At 37.6% G+C, this 14,879-nt stretch overlaps 1 protein-coding gene across 9 annotated transcripts in view; it reads right to left on the bottom strand.

Annotated features, from left to right (window-relative positions):
* The window catches only part of MBIP (MAP3K12 binding inhibitory protein 1), a 66,904-nt gene that overhangs the window by 39,410 nt on the left and 12,615 nt on the right, over positions 1-14,879 (bottom strand). For 5 of the 9 annotated variants that reach the window (XM_059055653.2, XM_059055654.2, XM_059055656.2 and 2 more), the window contains 2 exons: positions 14,722-14,819; positions 8,326-8,364 (listed from right to left, as the gene is read on the bottom strand). In XM_059055653.2, the coding sequence (XP_058911636.1) occupies positions 8,326-8,364; positions 14,722-14,819 (137 nt within the window). The remainder of the gene's footprint in view (positions 1-8,325; positions 8,365-14,721; positions 14,820-14,879) is intronic. The other 4 variants (XM_067028575.1, XM_067028574.1, XM_067028571.1 and 1 more) reach the window with 1 other exon arrangement.

The raw sequence follows: 14,879 nt of genomic DNA, 5'->3' as shown, positions 1-14,879 counted from the left end.
ATGTTCTTGAATTGGAAGAATCAACACTGTGAAAATGACTCTACTACCCAAAGCAATCTACAGATTCAATGCAATCCCTATCAAACTACCACTGGCATTTTTTACAGAACTAGAACAAAAAATTTCACAATGTGTATGGAAACACAAAAGACCCCGAATAGCCAAAGCAATCTTGAGAACAAAAAATGGAGCTGGAGGAATCAGGCTCCCTGACTTCAGACTATACTACAAAGCTACAGCAATGAAGACAGTATGGTACTGGCACAAAAACAGAAATATAGATCAATGGAACAGGATAGAAAGCCCAGAGATAAATCCACACACATATGGTCACCTTATCTTTGATAAAGGAGGCAAGAATATACAGTGGAGAAAAGACAGCCTCTTCAATAAGCGGTGCTGGGAAAACCGGATAGGCACATGTAAAAGTATGAAATTAGAAGACTCCCTAACACCATACACAAAAATAAACTCAGAATGGGTTAAAGACCTAAATGTAAAGCCAGCCACTATCAAACTCTTAGAGGAAAACATAGGCAGAACACTCTATGACATAAATCACAGCAAGATCCTTTTTGACCAACCTCCTAGAGAAATGGAAATATAAACAAAAATAAACAAATGGGACCTAATGAAACTTAAAAGCTTTTGCACAGCAAAGGAAACCATAAACAAGAGGAAAAGACAACTCTCAGAATGGGAGAAAATATTTGCAAATGTAGCAACTGACAAAGGATTAATCTCCAATATTTACAAGCAGCTCATGCAGCTCAATATCAAAAGAACAAACAACCCAATCCAAAAATGGGCAGAAGACCTAAACAGACATTTCTCCAAAGAAGATACACAGATAGCCAACAAACACATGAAAGAATGCTCAACATCACTAATCATTAGAGAAATGCAAATGAAAACTACAATGAGGTATCACCTCACACCAGTCAGAATGGCCATCATCAAAAAATCTTCAAACAATAAATGCTGGAAGGGGTATGGAGAAAAGGGTACCCTCTTGCACTGTTGGTGGGAATGTAAATTGATACAGTTACTATGGACAACAGTACGGAGGTTCCTTAGAAAACTAAAAATAGGACTACCATAGGACCCAGCAATCCCACTACTGGGCATATACCCTGAGAAAACCATAATTCAAAAGGAGTCACGTACCACAATATTCATGGCAGCTCTACTTACAATAGCCAGGACATGGAAGCAACCTAAGTGTCTATCGACAGATGAATGGATAAAGAAAATGTGGCACATATATACAATGGAATATTACTCAGCCATAAAAAGAAATGAAATTGAGTTATTTGTAGTGAGGTGGATGGATATAGTCTGTCATACAGAGTGAAGTAAGTCAGAGAAAAATACCATATGCTAACACATATATATGGAATCTAAAAAACAACAACAACAAAAATATATATATATAATTATGAAGAACCTAGGGGCAGGACAGGAATAAAGACACAGATGTAGTGAATGGACTTGCGGACACAGGGAGGCAGAAGTTTAAGCTGAGACGAAGTGAGAGAGTGGCATGGACTTATATACACTACCAAATGTGAAATAGATAGCTAGTGGGAAGCAGTCACATAGCATAGGGAGATCAACTCGGTGCTTTGTGACCACCTAGAGAGGTGGGATAGGGCTGGTGGGAGGGAGACGCAAGATGGAGGAGATATGGGGATATATGTATATGTATAGCTGATCCACTTTGTTATAAAGCAGAAACACACCATTGTAAAGCACTTATACTCCAATAAAGATGTTAAGATAAAAGAAAAAGAAAAAAGACAGTCTCTTCAGCATGTGGTGCTGGGAAAGCTGGACAGCTATATGTGTATCAAGTCACTCCCCCACACCATATAGAAAAGTAAACCAAAAATGGTTTAAAGACCTAAATATAGGACATGACACCAATAAAACTCCTGGAAGAAAAACACAGGCAAACATTTTTCAGCCATAAATCACAGCAATTTCTTAGATCAGTCTCCCAAAGCAAAAGAATAGTGAAAATAAACAAGACCTAACCAAACTTAAAAGCTTTTACATAGCAAAGGAAATCAACAAATTAAAAAAGACTACCAACATATATAGTGCAGAGAGAAGACCAGCCTAGAGAATTTGGCTTTGAAGACCATCAGGGATGGCTTTTGGGAATCCCACAGGGTTGCGGAAATAAAGACTTCACTCTTAAAGAGCACACAAAAAATTTCACATGCTCTAGGACCGCGAGCAGAATCAGTAATTTGATAGGAGCCTGGGTCAGACCAACCTTCTGATCTTGCAGAGTTGTCCAGAGAGACAGAAAGAGTTGCAGCTCAACCTAGTTACACAGCCACTGGCTGGTGGGCCAGCCATTTTTAGAAGCCTGTTCTAACATGTGGACAACACTGGTGCTAGCAAGTGGCATTGTGGAATCCTCCCTCTAGATTATTAGCCCCAGGACCCAGCCCCATCCTGGCTCAGCAGCCTGTAGGCACCAGTGCTGGGATGCCTCAGGCCAAAGTAACTAAATGGGCCAGGACACAGCCCCACTCACCAGCAGACAGGCTGCCTTAAGACCTCCTCAGCCCATGGCTACCTCTGGACACAGCCCTGGCAACCAGAGGACCCAGGACCCAGCTCCACCCACAAGTGGGCAGGCACCAGTCCCAGAATCCCCTGGGCCCCAGCTCTGCCCTGGAAGCCCACTGTAACCTCTGAACCAGTCTCACCCACCAAGGGACAGGCACCAACCACAAGAAAACCACAGCTGCACAGCCTGCACACCCAGACTGCCTACCAGTAGGCCACACCTTAAACTGGGACCAGCTTGGCCATGCCCACTAGCAGGCCAATACAAGCTTCAAGGATGTCCTGGATGCCACACTCAACTGTGTCAGGAACCAGCCCCACCCACCAGTGATCCAACACTAGCTCTGGGGTCGCCTTGGCTATAGAATTAAGACTCCAGGACCTGGCTCTGCCTGCCAGTAGGCCAGCACTAGCTGCAGGACCTGGATTCACCCACCATGTGCAGGCAACAGCCCTGGAGTGTCCTGGACCTAGACTCCAGCCACTAGTGGGGCAAAATTAGCTCCCAGGCTATTTGGGGTTCTGCAGTCAGCCACCTTGTGACCCAGTCCCACCAACCTGTGGTTGGCAGCCTCCACACAAGGCAGGGCCTGGCAGCCAACCAGACACCCACAGAGCCAGCCGCAACAGAACGACTCATGCAGCCCTCATAGGGGGAACCCCTAGAGCATACAGCTCAGGTAACAAAAGGCCAATTCTCCATTGTTGGGAAATATAACCAACCACCAGATACATAAAAGTAAAAACAGCACCTCAGGCACAATGAGACAACAAAGGAACATGTTCCAGACAAAAGAACAAGATAAAACCCTGGAAGAAGAACTAAGTGAAGTGGAGACAGGAAATCTACCTGAGAAAGAGTTCAGGTAGTGATGTAAATATGACCAAAGAGCTCAGGAGAAGAATGGATGCACAGAGGGAGAAGTTAGAAGTTATTAACAAAGAGTTAGAAAATATAAAAAAACAACCAAACAGAGATGAAGAATACAATATCTGAAGTGAAAAATACACTAGAAGGAATCAACAGTAGACTAAATGAAAGAGAGGAATGGATCAGTGAGCTGGAATACAGAGTAGTGGAAATCATTGATGCTGAATAAACAAAAGAAAAATGAATGAAAAGAAATGAGGACAGCTCAGGAGACCTCTGGGACAATACTGAGCACACTAATGTTTGCATTATAGGGGTCCTAGAAGAAAAGAGAGAAAAGGGCTGAGAACATATTTGAAGACATAACAGCTGAAAACTTCCCTAATCTGGGAAAGGAAACAGACATCCAAGTCTAGGAAGCACAGAGAATCCCAGTCAGGATTAACCCAAAGAGGAACACACCAAAACACACTGTAATTAAAATGGCAAAAATTAAAGTTAAAAGTAGCAAGGAAAAAGCAACAAGCTACATACAAGGGAATTCCCATTCGGCTATCAGCTGATTTTTCAGCAGAAAGTCTGCAGATCAGAAAGGAGTTGCATGATGTATTTAAAGAGATAAAAGGGAAAAACCTACAACCAAGAATACTCTACACAGAAATGCTCTTGTTCAGATTTGATGGAGAGATCAAAAGCTTTACAGACAAGCAAAAGCTAAGAGTTCAGCAGCACCAAATAAGCTTTACAAGAAATGTTAAGGGAGTGTCTAGAAGCAAAAACAAAATGCCACAACTAGAAATGCGAAAATTACAAAAGGAAAAGGCTCATCAATAAAGGATAACATACAGTAAAGGTAGTGAAGCAAAAACAAAATGCCACAACTAGAATGTGAAAATTACAAAAGGAAAAGGCTCATCAATAAAGGATAACATACAGTAAAGGTAGTAAATCGTCCATGCACAAAGATAGTAAGAAGGTTAAAAGACAAAAGTAGTAAAATCATCTAACAATTAAGGGATACACAAAAAAATTAGATGTAACAATATGACATTAAAAACAGTAGTCATGAGGGAAAGAGAGGACAAATGCAGGGTTGTTAAAATGCATTTGAAATAAGAGATCAACAACTTAAAACAATCATGTATATATATGTGTGTGAGAGTGTGTGTGTGTGTGTATATATATATATATATACACACACACACACATATATATACATATCTATCTATCTATCTATCTATCTATCTATATATATATATATATAGAGAGAGAGAGTCTGCTACATAAAAACCTCATGGTAACCACAAACCAAAAATCTGTAATAGATATATACAGAGAAGAAAGACAAATCCAAATATAACACTAAAGATAGTCATCAAGTCACAAAAAAAAAGCAAACAAATTACCTTCAAAAAACAACCCCAAAACAATTAACAAAATGTCAACAAGAACATACATATCAATAATTACTTTAAATGTAAATGGACTAAATGCTACAATCAAAGACAGTGGCTAAATGGATAAAAAGCAAGACCTCTATATATGCTGCCTACAAGAGACTCACTTCAGATCTAAAGACTCACACAGACTGAAAGTAAAAGGATGGGAAAAGGTAGTCCATGCACATGGAAATCAAAAGAAAGCTGGAGTAGCAATATTTATATCATACAAAATAGACTTTAAAATAAAGACTGTTCCAAGAGACAACGAAGGACATTACATAATGATCAAGGGATAGATCCAAGAAAATGATGTAACAATTATAAATACATATGCAACCCAACATAGGAGCACCTAAATACATAAAGCAAATATTAACAGACATAAAGGGAGAAATTGACAGTAACACAATAATAGTAGGGGACTTTAACACCCCACTTACATCAATGGACAGATCACCCAGACAGAAAATCAATAAGGAATCACTGGCCTTAAATGACACATTGGACCAGAAGAACTTATTCATATACAGAGAACATTCCTTCTGAAAGCAGCAGAACACACAATCTTTTTAAGTGCACATGAACAGTCTCCAGGACAGATCACAGCTAAGCTACAAAACAAGCCTTGGTAAATTTAAGAAAATTGAAATCATATCAAGTACCTTTTCCAACCACAACACTATGAGACTAGAAATCAACCACCAACCAACCAAACAAACAAAAAAATCACCTGCAAAAGACACAAACACATGGAGGCTACTAAAAAAACAATGCTACTAAATAACCAATGGATCACTGAAGAAATCAAAGAGGAAATTAAAAAAAAAATACCTGCTGACAAATGATAATGAAAATACAACATTCCAAAATCTGTGGAATGCAGCAAAATCAGTTCTAAGAGGGAAATCTATAGCAATAAAAGGTTATCTCAGGAAACAACAAACACCTCAAATAAACAACCTAAACCTTACACCTAAAGCAACTAGAAAAAGAACAAAGAAAACCCAAAGTTAGTAGAAGGAAATAAATCATAAAGATCAGAGCAGAAATAAATAAAATAGAAACAAACAAACAAAAATCAATAAAAAGTCATTTCCTTAAAAGAAATCAACAAATAGGTAAACCTTTAGCTAGACTCGTCAAGAGAAAAGAGGGCCCAATCAATAAAATAATAAATGAAAAAGGAGAAGTTACAGCCAACACCACAGAAATACAAAGAGTCATAAGAGACTACTATGAAAAACTATATGCCAAAATGGACAAATTCCTAGAAATGTACAATTTCCCAATACTGAACCCAGAAGAAATAGAAAATACCAATATGAACACACCAATTACCAGTAATGAAATTGAATCAGTAATTTTTAAAATCCCCAACAACAAAAATCCAGGACAAGATTGCCTCAGAGGTGAATTTTACTAAACATTTAGAGAATTAACACCTATCCTTCTTAAACTATTCCAAAAAACTGCAGAGCTTCCGAACTCATTCTACAAGGCCATCATCACCCTGATACCAAAACCAAAGATACTACAAAAAAAGAAAATTACAGGCTAATATCACTGATGAACACAGAAACAAAAATCCTGAACAAAATACTGGCAAACCAAATTCAACAATACATTAAAAGGATCATATACCATGATCAAGTGGGATTTACCCCAGAGATGTAAGGATTTGTCAATATCTTCAAATCAATCAATGTGATACACATTAACTGAATAAAAACCATATGAACATCTCAACAGATGCAGAAAAACCTTTTGACAAAATTCAACATCTATTTATGATAAAAACTCTCCAGAAAGTGGGCATAAAGGGAACATACCTCAACATAATAAAGGTCATATATGACAAGCTTGCAACTAACATCATACTCAATGGTGAAAAGCTGAAAGCATTTCCTCTAAGATAAAAGGATGTCCACTCTCACCACTTTTATTCAACATAGTATTGTAACTCCTAGTCACAGCAATCAAAAAAAAAAAAAAAAAGAAAGAAAAGAAAAGGAATCCAAACTGGAAAGGAAGAAGTAAAATTGTCACTGTTTGCAGATGACATGACACTATACACAGAAAATCCTATGGATGCCACCAAAAAACTACTAGAGCTAATCAATGAATTCGGTAAAGTTGCAGGATACAAAACTAATATATGTAAGTCTGTTGAATTCTACACATTAACAATGAATTATTAGAAAGAAATTAAGCAAACAATTCCATCAAAAAGAATAAAATACCTAGGAATAAACCTACCTAAGGAGGTAAAAGACTTGTACTTAGAAAACTATAAGACACTGATGAAAGGAACTGAAGACAACACAGATGGAAAGATATACCGTGTTCATGGATTGAAAGAAGTAACATTGTTAAAAGGACCATATTACAAGGCAATCTACAGATTCAATGCAATCCCTATCAAAATACCAATGGCATTTTTCACAGAACTAAAATGAATAATCTTAAAATTTGTATGAAACCACAAAAGACTGAACAGCCAAACAACAGAGCTGGAAAAATCAGGCTCTATGACTTCAGACTGTACTACAAAGCTACAGTAATCAAAACAGTATAGTACTGGTGCAAAAAATAGACACGTAGCTCAATGGAACAGAATAGAAAACCCAGAAATAAATCCACACACCTATGGTCAATTAATCTACAACAAAGGAGGCAAGATTATACACTGGAGAAAAGACAGCCTCTTTGATAAGTAGTGCTGGGAAAATTGGACAGATACATGTAAAAGAATGAAATTAGGACATTCTCTAACACCATATACAAAAATAAACTCCAAATGTATTAAAGACCTAAATGTAAGACTGGAAACCATACAACTTTTAGAGGAAAACGTAGGCAGAACATTCTGATATAAATCATAGCAATAATTTTTTGGATCTGTCTCCTAAAACAAAGGAAATAAAAGCAAAAATAAACAAATAAGGCCTTACTAAACTTAAAAGCTTTTGCACAGTAAGGGAAGCCATCAACTAAATGAAAAGACCTACTGAATGGGAGAAAATATTTGCAAATGATATGACTGATAAGGGGTTAATAATCAAAATATATAAACAGCTCTCACAACTCAACAGCAAAAAACAAACATCCCAATCAAAAAATGGGGCAGAAGGAAAGGAATGAGATTTAAATTACTTGAGCATTTATTATTTTTCAGCATTTTGTAACTGATACTTTCTTCTACAGTTAACATCTGGATAGATTTTAATACTTATTTGGCCCATCTGAGTCATTCCACACCCTTAAAATAAAATTATTTCTCTAATTCAACACTTTAATTTATGTTGTTCTTTTTTTTTCAGTCCTTAAATCCCAAGATATGATAAAAGCAACCACAGTAGAAACTTTTATTAATAAGAAAGGTATAAAACCAAACTATTTCAGAAACAAAATAAAAATGTAGTAACTTACTTGAGGTGGTTGAACTTTTCTTCTTTTTCCAGAAAAGTTCTAGATTAAAAGTAAAAAAATAATAAGTAATCAATGCTTAGAAAATCTAAACAATTTTCCTTTATAGAATAGTGAACAACATAAGGAGAACCCTGGCAGAAATAAAGCCTACAAACTCACCTAGCACTATCTGTAACTAATATCTGCCTTTTTCTACTTTGGAAGTTGCCCTCCAGAGATGATATTAAAAGTATATAATAGTTACATCACAGCAACATGCTTGTCCCTGACTACACACACTTTCCCATTAATTCCCAGCTTCGAATGAAGCTGAGTGATTGTGGAAAGAGGTGCTCTGTGGGTTTCCTACTTAGTTTCCTTTCTTTAACATTTCTATCCCAGGATATTGAACAAGTGGAGCAGCAACAGACAGAGGGAAACAGAATTTGGAATACCAGGCAAAGGGGTGAAAACACACACATACACACACATCCTTGATTGACTATAATTGACACTGTGGTTGTCTAAGTGAGCAGCTGTCTACTGCTCCTCTATGTGACTCAGAGGAATACTGATTCCACCCCACTGGTCTTGTCAGTGACCAAAATGGGCATGGGCCCAATTCTGGCCAATAATGAAGGAGAGTCAGCTGGGGATTAGGGGGAGAACTTCTGGAAAAAATTTCCTCACTTCTAAGAGAAAGCCCTCAAAGGAGGCAGTTCTTCTGGACACTGCTGTTATCTGGTTAGGACACCAGAAAGCACTGTAGCTATCTTGCCATCTGCCTGGGGAAAGAGCCAACACCAAGCAGAGCTGAGAGGGGAAAGAGCTCAGTTCTTTTTTTGTTTTTTGTTTTTTTGTGGTATGCAGGCCTCTCACTGCTGTGGCCTCTCCCGTTGCGGAGCACAGGCTCCGGACGCGCAGGCTCAGCGGCCATGGCTCACGGGCCCAGCCGCTCCGTGGCACGTGGTATCCTCCCGGACCAGTGCACGAACCCATGTCCCCTGCACCGGCAGGCGGACTCTCAACGACTGCGCCACCAGGGAAGCCCCTAGAGCTCAGTTCTTTGACAATCATGATTTAGCCCAGTAAATCAGTTTACCCTGAAGATTGCATTCTGCTGAACTTCACATTTTATAAGATTATTTCCATACTGTTAGAACCAGTTTGAGTATAAACTTCTATTACTTGAAGCTGATAACATTCTCAACAACACACTGCTGTGTGTTTTTTAAACCCTGACCTAATGAATTATTTCTAGACTTTGTTCTTAGTTTCATAGAACCACAAGCTCTTGAATGGCAAATTAGTATATCAGTACATCTGACAAAGAAACTGTCAACATAGGTGGCAAAATTTTCTCTTGAACATTTGTGACCACTGAGATTTAGAAGAGAAAGTAAAAATTCTGATTTTCCTTTGTGTCAAAAGCTATTTTCAAAGAATACTGAGGTATGCCTCTTATCAGTAGTTTATAATAAGTGGGAAATCAGTTGAGTGTTGGAATTATTAAATATGGGGAAGAAAGTGCCTATATAAACATGCTCCTTCCTGTGCCAAACTGAGCTGGATACCTGTGGTGGGGCCTCTGGGCAGGTAAGGGCTTAATGTTTAATTTGGTCACTACTCAGTCGCCTACCTTCCCACAAGGTGGTTTTTTACACCCTGATGAAAAAATATACTTCCCCTTGTTTTCCTAACAGTTTAATCTGTAAAATATGGACAGTTTCCATGTCATTGAGCAATCAGATTATTAATATATCATGAAACCAAAGTGAGAAGTATCAGAACAAGGACATAAGTGGTTCAATGACTTAAAAACAGTAAAATGCGGCCTTTGGGGGCTTATTTTAGGTCTGAGCAGAATATTTCAACACGCGAAACACTTAGAAACATATCTGTTGTGGATACACTGGACCAGCTTTAACATTTATTCTGTTTGGGTACAAGGAAATCTCAATGTAAAAGGCAGAAATTTTAACAAGTCTTGGTACCTGAGAGAAAATATTTGAGAGCCCAACACACTAAACAGCTGGACAGAGATAATTAAAAATTGTCTCTACTCTCCCACTATTTTAAGTTAGCAGGTAATTTATAGCTACATTTATAATGCCTGTGTCCCAAAGAGAAGGTGATTAAACACATACATGAGGTTCGGAAAAACCCATGCTCTAAAACTCTGGTAAGGAGGCCTTTTTCATGACCAACCCCCTTCCTTACTTCTAATCAGTTTTAAAGGGTAATCAATTGCTAAGGGTTACAGGTGGAGTGCCTTAAATGTTTCTTCCCATCTAGTCCCACTGCCCTGATTCAGACATTCACTTCTCCCTGGTATAGACAATGACATGTTTCCTAAACTACTTTCTTTGACTCCAAACTCTCTCCAACTCACAACTTCACAATGTCACCAGACAGAAACCCATTCTAGGTTTCTTTCGCAAAGACTTAACTGTGCCCCAATAACACTGGAATTACAAACAGGTTAATGTGACCTTCAAGGCCCTCCAAAATGGGTTTGCAATTTAATTTTCCAGCCAGACCCACTTGTTCACCTCATGCTACAGGCCCACCATTACCTTCACGTGTAAACGGCCTGCATGCATGAAGTTGACGTGGCCTTCAGGGCTCCTTTCTCCCCACGCTTCCCTTTAGAACCGGGACTTAACCATTACAGACTAGAGTTAAGATTCCACCTAGTCAGTGCTTTCGAACAAAGTTAACATACTTGAAAAGTCCAATAATTAACTATCAGCCAGGTCCTATCCATTCATTCGAACATTTATTCCATGCCTACTACACTCTGTGTTCAAAGATGAACAAGACACAGTTCCTGCCCTTCAGAGGCTGAAAATATAGTGTGAAAAATAGATGTGTAAACATATAAGCAGTAAGTGCTATAAAATTAACAAAGTGCTGTGGAAATATACCTGTGAAGAACATTACACTTACTGTTTTCAAGGGTCATAATTTAAAATCAGTAAGTAATTCTCTGGAAATACTCATAAAATTGTATCTTTTAAATGGTCTGTTAAGCAATGCCCTTAAAATTTTTAAAACATTACCACATTCAAATTATTCCATGTTGAATGTGATGGGTAAAGATCTTTAGAACTACTACATTAAAACGTGCAATAAATACTAACTTTGTTGTAATTCATGCTTTACATACATTAACTTTTTTTGGAGTTTTATGTCTGTTTCATAAATGAAAAGAACTTTACATAATCTAGTTTTTTTTTAGGAACCAAATACAATTTATATCTTTTCTCTGTTAGTGTTTCCCTTTTCACATGCTGTGCTTCAAGGTTACCCAAGATAATCTCTATCCAACTGTGTTTAGAATTCATCTACATGTGAACCTGGATTAGACACATTTCAGTTAAAAACTTTTCATAAATTCAATTTCTAACAAAAGTTCAATCCTTAGGAAATTTAATGGGCTCAATTTTCCCTTACTTTCTAACTTTAGAAGCTACATATCTAGTCTTTTCCGTAGACTTCTAAGGAACAGACACATAAAACTATGTAATTGCCATACATGTACTCCCAGCAAGAGGAAGGTAAGAGCGGTGAATAATGTGCTATGTTGCCTGCAGGGTGTGTGTTCATCTCCTCTCAGGCGCAAGGACAACCCTAGAGCTGGCTCCATTCTGAGAGAGAAGCACAGCTCCTAGAGATGACACATTAATCTGTTATGGAAGGGTGGGTATGAAATCTTTGCCTTTGGGTCTGTACCATACATATTCATAAGCCTTAGGACAGAGTCAATCTGAATGTTTAAACCATGTCAGTGTTTTGTGCTTGTTGCTCAGTATTAATTTGGGTATGTCATTTCCAACACTAATCCAGAAGTGATCCTTCTAATCAAATATAGGTTGTTTAATATATTTGGAACTATTCTTTTAAAGCACTAGTTTTGTTACAAATATGAAAACCCAACACATCCATGCCAATCCTGTTTACATTTATCACGCTTCCTGCCCCTGAAGTTAGTTTCAGACCTTAGGCCTCTGACAGTCTCATGTTCTCACCTCTACACTGTTTCTCCCAATTATCTCAAGTGTTAAGTCCTACATTTTGAAAAGCTTACCTGATATTTCTATCTGCATATCCTGCTATGACTCTAAGTTCACATTTCACCCAAAAATCTCTCTCCAGATTTTATTTCTGCCAATGATGGTATCATTTTTCCAACCAGAAACTGGACTCATTCTTGCTCCATATCTCTTTACATATCCAATCAATTATCAATATTTGCCAACTTTTCTTTCCTACTGTCTATGGCACTAATCTTTTCTATTCTCACTCTCATGTCCTTGTTTCAGGATCTCAGTTCACATCTAAACTAGTATAATACTGTCTCCTTATTTTCAATCTCTTCCTTTTCATATATTTCCCAGAACAGTAATAGATAAATCTAGATATCACTTGCACAAGTCACTTCCCTGCTCAAATGATTTCAATAGCATTTAAACTTTAAACTTCTGGGGACAGCATTTAAGGCCCTCTACAATCTATTTCTCCCTCCTTAGTGAAACATTCTAAACAGTCTATCCTGTGTAAAATGGATCCCCCAAAATAAGATTATGATTTAAAGGGCTTGTTCTTTTGTTAACTAAATTTAGTAATAGGTGTATGTTAAGCTCTTAAAATCAAATCAGAGAGAAAAGATAAATGATGGGGCAAGATCTCACTTGAGGCATCTAATACTACAATACTCTCTTGTAAGATCAGTTCTATTGTTAACAAGAATTATATTAACAGGGTATGAAATTGAACTAAAAAAAATAACCTGCCTAGGGATTTCTTTTCTTTTTTTTTTTTTTTTTTAGCGGTATGCAGGCCTCTCACTGTTGTGGCCTCTCCCGTTGCAGAGCACAGGCTCCAGACGCGCAGGCTGAGCGACCATGGCTCATGGGCCCAGCCGCTCCGCAGCATGTGGGATCTTCCCAGACTGGCGCACAACCCGTGTTCCCTGCATCGGCAGGTGGACTCTCAACCACTGCGCCACCAGGGAAGGCCTGCCTAGGAATTTCTTAGTGAAGGCAGCTTGAATGGGAAAAACTTATGGTACATTGTTGTAGGAAAAGGCATACAACCTCTATGACGTTTTCTAGGAAGATACAAAGAATAATCCTAAAAGTGGAAAGACCTTTGTAATTATGTAAAACCAACAAATCTTCTAAAATTAAAGAAGGCACATTGTAATTGTATGACTTATCCATGTTCGTACAGCTACTTCATAGATGGTTTCTGAAATTAAATAAATGCTAATATTTACGAAGGTTTTACCATGTGCTAGACAGCAGGCTAGGTGCTTGACTGGTATTATCTCATTTAATCCTTGCTTCAGCCCTCAGTACTTTAATAGACATCATTTTATATTTGAGGGAAATAAATCACTAAAAGTCTCTAAATTATTGAGCTTTAAGATTCACTGCTCACTTTGGTTATTCAACTTGCCTTCTTCATCTGGAAATATTCCTTCTTTTGTACCTTACTCTAATACCAATTTGAAACTGGAAAGATTGCTGTTATTCCTAAAATAATTCTAAGCGCATTTTCACCAGTGACTTATAATGATCCATGCTAACTGAGCTATCTTACATAATATTTCAGAAACAGGAGTTTCAGTAAATTTTATTAAAAATTAAATTTAAAAATTTCATTCACTTTTACTTTAGTTCTTTCTAATATGGCGTTGCTTTAAAACAAATAAACAAACACTAAGCCCCAGCAAAGGCAGGTGTTATGTATAATCACCCCAGAAGACTGAGGAAATTAACACAAGGAGCTCAGGATGGCTTGTCTGAAACATGCTGATATGACAAGATGCTTATCTGCACAAATTGTTTTTTACTCTCCTTGGTAAAAGGGATAAGAATGAATGAATAAATAAATGCTAGAATTGAGAAATTAAATATAGACTAGTCTTTCAGAAAGTCTAGTGGTTAGGGTAAAGAAAAAGGTAAGGTGGCCGACTGAGGTGTGTGTTTCATATGGGGGAGAAATGTAAATGTGTATGAGCTGAGGGAAGGAGTCTGTGGAGAGTGAGAGATTAAAGAGACAGAAGGGACAACAGAGAACAATGTCCCAGAGGGAGTCTTTGTTTTACAAGATAGCAAGTTCAGAGTGACAGGACTCACCACTATTCAGGCTGATTAATTATGCCACAAAAATGGCTTAAGTTTGAGAATTTGGGTAATGTACCATAAAAGTAACCCTTTAAAAAAATGAGTCTATAATACAATATTCAAAATCACAATCTTTAAAGAACTAGGTAACTCTTTACTCAGAACTATGTTCATTCATCACTGAACTATTAAAACAGTGTTTTGCACACAGCATATCGATGAGTGAATTATGTGATAATGAATCCTAAAATAACATTTATTTCTTACAGACACTTATACTTACTACAGATTGAAAATATTCAGGAGAGATGCCTTCCAATTCAAGGATTCTGTCCTCAAGTTTTTTAATTCTCTGATAAATGTCTCTTGGCACCGGACCACCTAAATACATTAAAAAAATTCTGAGATACTATGGATAAGTCTTTCTTCTTACAATTTTTA

This window comes from Kogia breviceps, chromosome 3 (genome assembly GCF_026419965.1).
Source record: "Kogia breviceps isolate mKogBre1 chromosome 3, mKogBre1 haplotype 1, whole genome shotgun sequence".
In the NCBI taxonomy this organism is placed as follows: domain Eukaryota; kingdom Metazoa; phylum Chordata; class Mammalia; order Artiodactyla; family Physeteridae; genus Kogia; species Kogia breviceps.
The sequence above is the reverse complement of the archived record's forward strand: the minus strand, read 5'-3'. Positions and strand labels throughout refer to the sequence as shown.